General features: G+C 50.8%; 1 protein-coding gene and 1 long non-coding RNA gene across 3 annotated transcripts in view; one reads left to right on the plus strand and one right to left on the minus strand.

The window, feature by feature from the left end:
- Positions 1-12645, minus strand: part of EGFR (epidermal growth factor receptor) — a 100788-nt gene that overhangs the window by 20394 nt on the left and 67749 nt on the right. For both annotated transcript variants that reach the window (XM_011966773.1, XM_011966774.1), the window contains one exon: positions 8510-8695. In XM_011966773.1, the coding sequence (XP_011822163.1) occupies positions 8510-8695 (186 nt within the window). The remainder of the gene's footprint in view (positions 1-8509; positions 8696-12645) is intronic.
- Positions 1055-10240, plus strand: LOC105529593. Its single transcript, XR_001004538.1, has 2 exons — positions 1055-1154; positions 7526-10240. It is a non-coding gene; the product is annotated as an uncharacterized LOC105529593 (long non-coding RNA).

Below are 12645 nucleotides of genomic sequence, written 5' to 3' on the forward strand. Positions count from 1 at the left end.
AGCCTGGGTCTCCTGCAGAGGCAAGCTCCCTGCCCCCGACTCCCGTCTGCCTCCTCTGACTCCTGGGATGCTGGCTTGCTCTCTGCCTGGTACCCTGTCTCTTACAGAGCAAGGCCTCTACTTATTAAATACCATGAACTCCTGCCCATTCAAAAGGGAGAGTTAGGCTCCGCCTCTTGCTGGTTTGACTGAGTGTCTACCTTCTTGGCTGTGTGAACTCCCAGGCTGTCTCCCCTTCTCTCTTCTCTATCCCTTGATTTCTCACCCTCACCCTTGCTTTCTCCTTGCCTTCTACCCTGTATCTCTTTTGTTCATTCTTCACATTTGTTGAAGGCGTTCTCTGCGGTAGCTGCTGAGCAGGAGTGGCACAGGCCTACAGTAAAGAGCCACACACCAGTCCCTGTGCAGGGGACCGGGAGCCTCTCCTTTTCTCCCTCTCTATTTAAAATGTGTGGTTTCTACATGTTCATTAAGCCCACAAGGAGGCCTTCAGAGCACATTCCCAGCTTCATTTCACCACCATTGCTAACTTCTATTCTGCCTCTTTAAATGCTTAGCGGAGATTTTGGTATACTGGGCATGTTTTAAAAACAGCCTGCTGAAGAATGAACAACTGAATGAATGAATGAATGAATGATTGAATGATCGGTGATAGCAGCTGATGGTGCTGAGCACTGGTGATGTGCCAGTCATTTCACACACGTCTGTGCAGACGCCTTTTCCATCCCAGTCCCCACACAACCACCTTGTTAGACGACCTGGGGTCCAGAGGCTGAAGCATGTAGTTGCACAGACCAAATCCTCTGAGCCCTCAAGACCACTACTGGGACCATGGCTTTAATTCCCCTGCTGAGAAATGTGCCTGCTAAGCCAGAGGCTGCTTGGGGTTTTATACACACACACACACATATTATGTGTGAGAGCATGAGACAGCATGAGCACACACCTTGGTCCCGTGCCTCTGGGGAGGTCCGCATCACTCTGTCAGTCTAACAAATCCAGCTGACCTCTGGTCCAGCCCTTCCCGGCTCTTCAGGCCAGGGCTTTAAAGGACCTGAGGCATTTCCACACAGTGTCTGTTTCCTCAGAACACAGGTCTTCAGTAAAGGCGTGGGAAAGGGCAGAGAGAGCACAGGATATATTCTGGAATTCAGGTAATGAGCTGGAGGGTTTTAAATCAGAGACAGCTTTGGGACAAGGAGAGAATCTCATGTGAACTTAGATGAGACTTGACGCATGGGTCTCTGTTCCACTGCCGGCACATTTGAAAGGACAACTCTGTGCCTGGCGCAGTTATGCTTTAACCGGTCCCCAAAGATAAGAGCCACGATACGGCCTGTGAGCTCCCAGGGTCAGAGCAGAGGCCGCAGGAAGCAATAACAGCAAAGCCTCAGCGGGGCCTCTCAGGAAACTCAGTTCCTGCTTCTTCTCCGAGACCCTCACTTTAATTGAAATTAAAGTATTTATTTTTGTTAATTACTACAGGAAAGCTGGAATGAATTTTGAAATACAGCACTGACGTTAAAAGGGGATTTGAAAAGTTAGCCTGGAACTTCCACTCACAAAAAGGAAGGCTCTGCTCCACATGGCTGTCGGGGCTTTTTCTGGCAGGGTTCCCCAGAGCGAGGGGCGGGGGCTGTGTTTGACCCTGAAGGGCTGGATGTTCCCAGGGGCTGCCACACCCCACAAGTCTTGGGAGGAGTTCAGAGTGAGAGGTGGGAACTGGATTGTTTGTATTCTGTTTTGTAAACCTCCGTGGAAGAGCTCATGGAGCAGTGACTTAGTGAGGAAGGAAGTGGAGGATGCGAGGACGAGAAGGCCGCGTGGTTCTTGTGGAGTGGAGGGTTTTCCTATCAACACTATTTTGTTGTTGCTGTTGTTCAGAAGTATTTATTTAAAGCAAGATCAGAAAGAGGCTTACGGTTCATCATCTTCAAATTAACCCACCTCTACCAGAACCATGCTGAGACCAAGATCACCATCACCCTTCCCCTAGGGGTTGGGGCTCACCCCTCACCTCCACTTTGGGCTGCTCCTGAGGCAGGCAGGGCCAGACACTCCTGACCACAGCTAGGGAGAAGGCGAGAGGCCCCGCAGGGCTTCCTCGGGCCTCATCTTCCAGGATCCCCCTGTATAAATGATGGTGTTCTCCCCTCAACCTTTCAGCCCTTGGGGTGCAGGTGGGGAGGGCAGCCCCACCCCAGAGACCCACCCGCAGCTGGTAGAGGTGAGGGATGGGGTTCGGGGGACTCCGAAGCTACAGATCTGATGACGTGTTTAAGCAGAGTGGCCACCAGGAGAAGCCTCCGCTCCTGCCTCTGGACTCCAGATTTCAGAGCATCTGTGGCCTTGAGCTCCCCAAAAATGGAAGAGTCTGTTCCTCGGGCCATCTTGTCACCTTCCCAGGTGGGCACAGAGTAAGTGCTGGACCTCGGAAGGGGCAGGAAAGTGTCAGAATGTCCTGTTCCCAGACAGAAGTGGAGTAGCACGGGCACCCTTGCTGTTCAGGGAGGGGGTGCTGTTGGGACCCCTGTCCTGAGAGTCGTGCTCTGAGCTGGGGCATCCGTGCAGGCTGAGAGGCTGCACCATGGAACTGGGCCACTTGGATCAAATCCTGAGATCTTGGCAAGTGATATGAACGCCGCATGCCTTTGTTTTCCCATATGTAGAATGGGTTAATCAGAGGGTGGAATGAGTTTATGCAGAGACAGCACTTGCTTAGATAGCACCCATGTGGGGTCCCGTGGAGGTGCTTGTGATTGTCACCATTCCTCTAAATGCCAAATCTATCTTCTCTTCTCCATCCCTTTTGCAGCGACCTTGAATTTGGCCACCATCTTGCCTTTGTGATGAGGCTCTATGTGCTTGGCCTTGAGGGGTCCGCCCCTCCCTCCCCAGTGTCGCTTACTTTGTGGCTTCCTCCCTGTCCTCAGCATCTCCCAGTCAGAGTCACTTCCCCACTCTCGAGTGCCTTCATGCCCTGTTCACAGCCAACTCTCACCTACAGAGGCCTCCAGGACAGGGAGAGGACCTGTCACGCTGTTTGGTCTGCAGGACTCAGGGCTCTGGAGGGTGAGGGGCCATCTGGCTTGTTCACTGCTGTCTTTCCAGAGCCAGGGGGCTTGGCTGACAGACCCAGTCCATTTGGCTTCAGAGCTCACCCTCCCTGCGCCTTGCACCGTGGCCTCACGACAGCTGCGTCTCCTGCTCTGATCTGCTTCCCTTCCTGCTCTGTATTTGTTGGCAAACTTGGGGAGATAAGAAATTTTGTCTTACTTCTATATATATTTCATGTGATGCTTAACACTAGCAGGTGCTTAAGAAATAAATAGTCAAAATGTCTAAAGATGATGAATGTGCTTCAACAGCACTGTGAGCTTTGACTTCTTAGTGACATACCAACGTGATCATTAGGTTAAGTTTAGCTACAACCCTTTGTGGAACATGCAAGAACAAATAAAAAAAAATAACTCACATAACTGAAATCTCTGGTCCTTGGACCTAGGAACCCACAAAGCTGTGTGATGTGAACGTGCTGGGTAAGTCATCCTCTCTGGCCCAGTGCAGATGGGAGCAGGAGGTGCAGGGCTGAGTCACCACCCTAGGGCCGCAGTTAGTCAGCAGGGGTAGGCTCTGCCAAATCCTCATCTGAGGATGGGAAAGCCGTGAGGGGAGGGAGTAGACCTGGATGATGAAGGCTGGAGCCCTCTGGGACCTGCCTTGAAGCTGCATTGGAAGCTACGTAGAACAAGCCAGGGTCTCTTCTCCATGACAGCCTATCTCCACCAACGCACTGTGGCCCTTCCTCAGCGCTCCACCCAGTGTCACTTTCACTCGCTCACAGTCCTGCTTGTGCACTATGACACACACACACACGATCTGTCAGCGTGGTTTTCGTGACCTGGTGCCTAGGAATAGGCCCCAGTGGCCTGGAATGTGCTGGCGCCACCAGCGTGGAGTCTCCTTCCCTGTCTCCCGGTGTGGACGGGATAGCCAGGCCCACTCAGCTCTGCTTCCTCTCCCTCCCATTAGCAGCTCACGGGCATTGGGGCCTCTTGTCAGTAGGGGAGCCGTGAAAGCACCTAGGGCTTTTTAAAATGAACTTGGACCAAATTAAATAGCCCACGTACTTGAAAAAAGGAGGCTTTGAAGTTTTCTTTGATGTTTATCTGCATTAAATTTTACCTCATAGATGGAACTAAGTATAGTTTGGTGCTTATAGAGTTGTGGTCAGAGAGTGCCACTCATAAGCCAGTTTCATTCTGAGAGCCTTGCCCTGCCGCTACCGTGCATAGTTCACCAGGCCTGGCCTCAGCACTGCAAACTGATATTGTTTGCTGTACTACAGAACCACATCATTGTCTGCCTGAACACTCGATTCTGTGAGACTGTAATCTGCATTAGGTGATGAGAAAGCTCTGTTGTCCAAATAGTTTGGAAGAATGTGAGATGAGTTGCAGTCTGAATGGCAGGACTCTGCAGTCCTGGGCATGGGGGGCTCCACGGGGAGAGGGCGGCGCAGGAGCGGGGCTTTCCAAACGGCACGGATGACGGGATCTTTGGATGATTGTGCTGTGTGATTTAGTCTGGGATTTACTAGCTGGCTTGTAAATCCCAGGAAGAGTAGACAGGTTTTCTTAAGTCTAACTTACTCCTAGTGTGTGAAAGCCACCGTGATCTCCTGCGTGGGGAATTTAGGAGGCACCTGCTCTTTCTGGCTGGTAAGCAGGTGGTGTCTTCACAAGCTCCTGAGATGGTTTTGCATGTGGAGAACAAAACCCATTTTCCCTGTAGAGGGCAAGGGATGTCTCTCTCATGGTCTTCTGGTCTCATCTGGATTCCTCCCAGGACACCTCTGTTTTTTTTTTTTATTCTTTCTTTTGTCTAGTTGATATCATTTTATGTAATCTCTTTAGCAGTTTAGTCAGGACAATGAAACCTGCATAACGGTGGCCAGCTCTCCCATCAATATTTAGAAGAAAACTTCCCAAGATAGTTTGTGCCTTTGTCAATCAATACAGGACCTTTATAAGCCAATAATCCCACTTTGAGGATGCCAGGAGTTTAGTTTCTAGTCAGCCACTAAGTGTTTCTGGGTAGTTTTACTTCAAACGTTTAAAAAGAAAAATTTTTAATACTCAGATACATTGTAAGTAACCCAAGAGCAAATTTCTATCTTTATAATTTGGGGAATCATTGTTTTCATTTCCCTCCGGGGACAGCTGTTCCATCATTGCAGCTATTCAAATACAGAGGAATGAGATTTCCTTTGTGAACTAAAAAGCAAATCTAACAGAGCCAAAGCGTTAACTGCCCATAATGTAAAAGGACTTCAAATCAAAATAAAGCTAATCAAAGTACAACAAACACAAGAATGGCTTTAAATAACAGGTTGAAATTGTAGGTAACATTATGTAGAGAACTATCGTGGAAAACTTTCAGGCCCTGGAAACTTAAACTCAGGCTTTCAGTAACTTCTGCTTAAATGGGACCCGCACTAAGTGAGTTCTCTGTAATGGCACTATTATATTCGTTTGTAGAAGGCTAATTTTTGGGGTCAAATAAACCTCCACTTATCTAGGCCAGGCCGACTGGAGTGTGAGCCTGAGAAGGAGGGCCAGAGAGCAGCTCATGAGCAGCGGAGCTCAGGAGCAATGGCGGGCGCCTGACGGTCATGCTGAGCTAGGGAACGAGGGTTGGCGCAGATGCAGATTAGGAAGATGTTTCTGGGTATATTTTAGTGGCTGCTCCAACCTAGGTCAGCCAAAGGGGATCAAAGGAGGAAAGGAACACTCAGTGGGGATCAGGCGTGTGCTGGGCCCATGGTGGGCTATGTGAAGGGGCTCACTGCCCTCCCTACTGCTCAGAAAGGCAAGGTGCAGAACACACTTCACAGCGGGGAGACCAGGCGCAGAGAGGCCAGCAACGTGCCCACGCTCACACAGCAAATGTGCCAGAATCCAGATCTGAATCCACAGTCCACTGGAGTCCTGAGCCCGTCCTGTATTGGGCGAAACCTGCCAAGACTGCGTGCCCCTTAAGGAAAACGGTCACATACGCATTACACATGGATGGCCTGGCCACCTCTCCACCACGTGAGGAGTCACCTTTGTGGAGCTGGGGGTTACTGGGAGACGATTAAGAACAGCTGCGGACTGTTGGCCCCCTCTGATAAGCGGGGGAGGGGCAGCTCCCACATGCAGGGCTGGGTTTGGGGGACAGCCAGGGCTCACCTCCTGGTTGGGACAGGTAGGCACAAACTCAAGTAAGCCATAAACCAACCAGATCTTCTGAGGCAATATGTGCTAAGAGGAAAGTAAAACCAGGTGATAGAGACTGCCGGGCAAGGTGGGCAGTGCTCTCCATTCCCTGCTTCAGATAACCAGGAGGAGAGCTGGGGAAGCAGGTCTGGGTTCCAGGTCAGGGCATGAGTGGACCTAGCTCCACACACAGCAACACCTGCCCCAGGCTGACCACCCGCTCCCCAAGACAGTGGGTTGCACAGTGTCCCCACATTTCACGTCTACCCAGAACTGCAGAATGTGACCTTATTTGGAAATGGGGTTTTGCAAATGTAAAAATCTTGAAATGAAATCATCATGGATTTAGGGTGGGTCCTAAATGCAACGACTGGGATCTTTTTTAATATATACATTTATGGAGTGCAATGTTTGTTTTGACATCTGTACACATAGTGGAGTGATCAGATCAAATCAAACTAATATATCTATCACTTCACATATCTATCTTTTTTTTGTGCTAAGAAGATTTACAATAGACTCTCTTAGCAATTTTCGAGCTCAATGATTGGTATCTTTATTAAGAGAAAGGAGAGGGGCCTGTGGTTACAGAGACACAGGAAGAGGCCATATGAAGATGGAGGTTGACGTGGGGAGGTGCAGCCCCAGCCCAGGGATGCTGGGGCCACCAGAAGCCAGAGAGGCAGGAAGGATCCTTCCCAGAATGCTTGCAGGAGCATGGCCTTTAGATGCCTGGCCTCCAGAGCCAGAAGGGAATAAATCTGTGCAATGTTGAGCTACCAAGTTGGTGATGATTTGTTGTGGCAGTCTTGGGAAACAAATGCAGCCACACAGAGAAATAACAAGCATCTCCCAATAAAAAGAGGCACACAAGATCCTCTCCCAGGACCACTGTCTAACAACGGTCATGGGAGTGTTCTACTGTGTGGCCGAAGTTATGACCATGAGAATGGCAAAAACATTCAGTGATTTTTGTGGTCAGAGAAGCGTGAGTGTTCCCCACTTCCTGGGCTGCTGGGGGCCGCCTGTGGCTGCAGCTGAGAAATCAATGCCTGATGGTGTTGGAGTAAAAGGGGCTGTTCAGGGTGTGCTGCTGTCTGGTTATCCTGGGAGGTGGTCCCTGCTTCTACAATGCGGCCCAGGAGCTCTGTGATGGGAGGGAGTGGACCCAAGCACCATGGCTCCCAGCAAGAGCCTGGCTGGTGGTGTCAAGGGCAGCTGCTGGCATAAGAGCACTCCAGATATTTTTGTTTGTCTTCTTGTAGGTCACCTTTTACATCTGCCTGGAGCTGGGCAAACACCTCACGAGTGACTTGGCAGGACTGACTGCCACAGCTAACCAGGGGAATGCAAGCAATAAGGAGGACCTGCCCAGGCTCGGTGGGCGTCTGCTCCCTCCCTCTGGTCCCTGGCACATCCCTGGACTCCCTGCCCTGCTGTCGGAGGGAGAGGAGGGGCAACAGCGTATTCTCAGAGACAGGGTCTGCCTGCAAATTCTTTAAAGTCAACGGGGTGAAATATATACCCACTGTCAGAAAAAAATAGGACTTAGCAAGTTGAGTGCAAATAACTGATACAAGACTGGGATGGAGATGGGAGGGGTTTGGGGCAAAAGCAGAAGTCTTTCTGGGTCCACACGAGCTGTGAAACACCTGGCTCGTTGCTCTGTGCCTGCCTCCGGCACCCAGGCGGGGCTACCTGACCATTCTGCTCTCTCAGCCCCGCCCTGGCTCTGGAGCGAGCCTGTGGAAAGGAGGACACTTAGCCAGGGCCCCAGCCACATAGCAGCAGCAGCTGCGCCCTCTGTCGGCTCCTTGCACCTGCTCACTGGGCCTCCTGCGAGGCACCTGCTCCACTCCACCACCATCACCTGGGTCCTCCTGGCCTCGGCCTGGCTTGCTTACCTTGTTATCAAGGCCTGACTGGGGGAAGCAATACTCCTTCTCCACTACAAATCACCACAGTATTCACAAAGAATTCCAGAGAAATAAGAACACAGACATCAGACCAGACTGAGCACTCAATAAAGAGAAAATTCTTCAAAGGTAGCTGATTGATGAGAGTTTCCACATGCAGAGGGGACAGGCACTGATTCGTGCACAAGAAGATCAACTTGATTGGATCCAAAATAAAGGAATGTGTGTGTGCTGCATGCACGCACACACACATCCCCATGGCAAACTTTCGCTATCCCAGGAGCGTGGACCACATGTGAGGATCCCGGCTCCTTATCTCCCCTCCCCGATTACCTTTGCAATCTGCACACACCAGTTGAGCAGGTACTGGGAGCCGATATTGTCCTTGTGTTCCCGGACGTAGTCCAGGAGGCAGCCGAAAGGCATGAGCTGCGTAATGAGCTGCACGGTGGAGGTGAGGCAGATGCCCAGCAGGCGGCACACATGGGGGTTGTCCACACTGGCCATCACGTAGGCTTCCTGGAGGGAGGGAGAGGCGTGTCAGTGGGGCTTCCCATGGCCACCAGAAGGAGGGGCACATGGACCCCTTCCAGGTGAAAACGCATGAATACGATCTTGAGTTTTGAAATATGTACTCATGGAGGAAAAGCTGTGCCTGCAAAAGACCTAGCGCAAGGACGTTTATGCAGGGCTGTGAAGTGACAGATGCAGTGGGAGGGTGCCCCTCCTGGGTGCATCCGGGGATTCCCCATGACAGAGAGGCCCAGGCAACAGTGGCCATCAGGAGCACATTGGATAAAGGAGGAACCGGAGTCACCTGATCTCTGAGTTTGGGAACTGATACTGTCTTTGTTATGAAGACCTCTGCCTCAAGGTTAAGGATGCTGTGGTTTAAAATATCATGAGGGCCTGTGGGACTCTGTGTGTGGGGTCCAGAACACCCTGGGTAATGACTGACCCTGCACATCAGGGACACTGGCTGTGGGTGCTGCAGAGGAGAGGCGATGGAGAAGGCATCCAGGGAGCGCTGAGCCAGCAAGGAGAAAGGCCTCCCTTCCCCAGAGGCTAGGTTTGACCCTGACTGTGCTCTGGGAAATGGGTGGGCATTTGGTCTGGGGACCCTGCCCGCAGCACCTCTGCAAAGAGTAGCTGGACAAGCTCTTTCAATGGACCAGTCCCAGGCTTTGAAATGGACAGAGCATTCAATCTATAGTGACTAAAGGCTGCCTGGCTGCCCGGGACCCATTTCTAAAGAGAAGTGGTCTCTCTGTGCTGCGCCCCCAGACTTCCTATGGGAAATCCATGATGCACTGAGTCAGGCATCTGCTGCCCGCTAATTCCGGCTGGCTGCCAAGGCAGGGGCCTTCCTTTGACAGAGCCATAAATACAGACTTTATTTTAACCCTTCTGCTATTCTTGGGCTGAGGAAGCTAAATTTATTTGCAGTCATGCACACAATGGGGCCCTCTTTTCTGTCTGAGAATGAGGGAATCTCCAATTTCCACCCATAAATTCTCTTTCCCTTTAAAATACAAATGGTGGTGACCTTTTATTCAGATGTGGAAAAGAACACACGGACTGAAGCAGAATGCATCCAGAGCTGCTTTTCACATCTCAGCAATGCCTGTGTTTGAGTGTGGACTTGGGCAAGTTAGTTTCTCTGCAGAAGTGAACACACCGGGCCAGGGTCTGAGATAGGGTGCTGCTCCAGGGTGCCTGGGCAGGTCAGGTGCAAAAGGCTGGCGGGAGGCAGGGTGGAGATAGGAGACAGGAGACAAAGGCAAGGTGGAGCGAGGGGATACAGACAGTCAACCCTCAGTGTCTGGGGAATTGGTTCCAGGAGACCTCCCTCAGATATCAAAATGCGAGGATGCTCGAGCCCCTGACATAAAATGGCACAGCATTTGCGTGTAACCTACAGACATCCTCCCATCTACTTTACAGCATCTCCTGATTACCTATAGTACCTAATACAATGCAAATACTATGTGAATAACTGTTATGCTGTATTGTTTAAGGAATAATGACAAGAAAAAAGTCCGTATATGTTCAGTACTGATGCAATTTTTTTCCCAATGTTTTTGATCGTAGTTGATTGAATCCATGGACATGAAACTGCAGACATGGAGGGCAAACTGTAAATATTTACTAAAATACAAATATGCTCACACACTTTCCTTGCCCTAAACCCTGCCCTGGCCTTCCCTGTTCTTGGGAAGCCCCAAGACTGCCTGCTCTCCTCCCTCCAGCCTCTGGTCCTCCTGCCCACTTTCTCCCCAGGACAGCTTCCCTCCACCCTTACCCACGGGAGGACCTCTGTCCCCACAACCTTCCACCTCCTCCTTCCTTAGCAGACTCTTTCTCAGAGGAGCCTTCCTTGACTCTTCAATCTAAATGAAACTCTCCTGGTATCTTGCAGTTTTTCCTTCAGAAAGCAGCCTAGGCATTGCCTGTGAACCTTTCAGAGCCACACATTCTTGGGCCCCGCCCCAGGCCAAGACGGTGAAATGCAGGAGACAGGCCCAGCCTTCCCTATGAACAAACCCTCTGGATTCTGAAGCTTGATGAAGCTGAAGAGCCACTGCTTTGGGGCACTCATCATAATCTGTCCTTAAATGTTTGTGTGATTTAAAAAGTGCCCTTCCCACCAAGCTCTTTGAGGAAAGAACGGCTTGGTCAGCTCCTAACACACGCCTAGGGTCTAGCTGGCGCTCTGCAGTGTCGGGCCGCCTGGCACACACTTGCTCTTATATTGCCTCAAGTCTCTACCCCGTATCTGTTGGCAAGTGTGTGGCAAGTGCTCTGAGGGCCTGACCTTTGCTTCTTTGACATTCCAGCAGGGACTAGGGCAGATCTAGGCACATATCTACTTCAAAACTGTCAGGGTTGAACTGTACTGAAGTCATGCAAGGTCAAAGACTCAAAGCAAATCAAAGTCCAGGCAAGACAAACAACTTTAAATATTTTCTGCAGAGTGTTTAGGCTCTCTATTTTCAAGGACAGTGTGTGTTATTTTCCTTTTATATTCTAAACATAATGTCACAATTTTAAAGAAGAGAGATGTTTAATATCTGTGGACTCAGTAGATATTGAAAATATCCTTTCAACTCAGAGAAGTGCTTGTTTATAAAATGTCAGAACAGGACAGGGCCAGGAAGTGTATTTTGTCTGAGGTCACTATAGTCAGAGGGTAAGCTGAGGCTGATGAGGTGAACGGCCCACCTGAGGCCACCCTGCACAGGGTCGGGTCTGGGCCCACAGCCAGGTCTCCTGACCCTGGCTCCCTCCATGGCCCGCTGCTCACCCCAATGGTTTGGAGGCGCCCCAGGTCCTGTGTGTGAAGGCAGCCTGTGGGGCCTGTTGGGTGCTCCAGTTAACGGACGTTAGACGTGAGACACACACACACAGCACACCTAGAAATCTGTTTTGCATTCTCTTTCCATTGCCTACTCTAAATTTAAACTGGAAAGCCTATGGAAAAATTAATAGGCCATGGGATTGCCAGAAAGCACAAATCACATCTCTCCCCCGAGTCTGGGAAGCTGTACAACCATAACACCAAAGAAACCCTCTGGCTCTTCCTATTTTCTCAAGATCTGGTTGAGATTTGAAAACATATTGTATTCATTTGAGAGGGAAGAAAAATCTGCAAACCAGAGCAGTTTGAGCAGCCCATCTGCTGCAGGGCCTCGCAGGGCTGACCTGGGGCTGGGAATGGGGAGCAGAGCGGGGGGCGTGGGTGTCGGCCACACAGAGCTTGGAGCCCCGCCAGGCCCCATCCTACTAACATCTGATAGACCCACTGGGCCATCACTTCCTCCCCACCCAGCAGGCACAATGGGAACGCTGTTCAGTCGTGTGTCCCGTTCGGTGTACGCAGAAGCTAAAGCGAGCTTTGTTCTCGGTTGTTTGTCTTGGAAGTGGTAAATGTGCACCGTGACCTACAGCAAGCATGCTTGGTATTCCACAACAATCTCCGCGGAGCCCCAGCGCCTGCAGGCTGGCAGGCAGAGTGCACATTTGGAGCCCCCATGGCTCCTGGCCCAGTCCCACCGCAGGAGTGTCCCTGAGGCTTTGTGACCTTGAAAGCCTGTTATTTTGTCCTAACTGCTGACATGACTTTTGGTTCCTTCCTTCTGGCTTGTCTCCCTCATCTGTGAACGGCTCTACCATAAGAACTGGGGTTCTACTAGCTTTTGAACTCCTTAAGGAGAGGTGTATGTCCAGCCTTACGAATGAAGGGCAGGTGTCCCCTGCATTTTAAGAACTTTACTCATTCACTAAGTCACTGCTAGCAACATGGAACTGGGCTGCAGTGTGTGTGCCAGCCGCGGGGCCTGGTGTCTGCAGGGGAACGTGAGTATGCAGTCATTGCTGCTGTGCTCGCATGCACGCGAGTCTTTCTAAGAGCACACGTGGCCCCGTGAGGTGTCCTGCCACACGATTAAGGTGTATTTAACACCCTGTTG

The sequence above is a fragment of the Mandrillus leucophaeus genome, unplaced genomic scaffold (assembly GCF_000951045.1).
Source record: "Mandrillus leucophaeus isolate KB7577 unplaced genomic scaffold, Mleu.le_1.0 Scaffold772, whole genome shotgun sequence".
NCBI classification, from domain to species: domain Eukaryota; kingdom Metazoa; phylum Chordata; class Mammalia; order Primates; family Cercopithecidae; genus Mandrillus; species Mandrillus leucophaeus.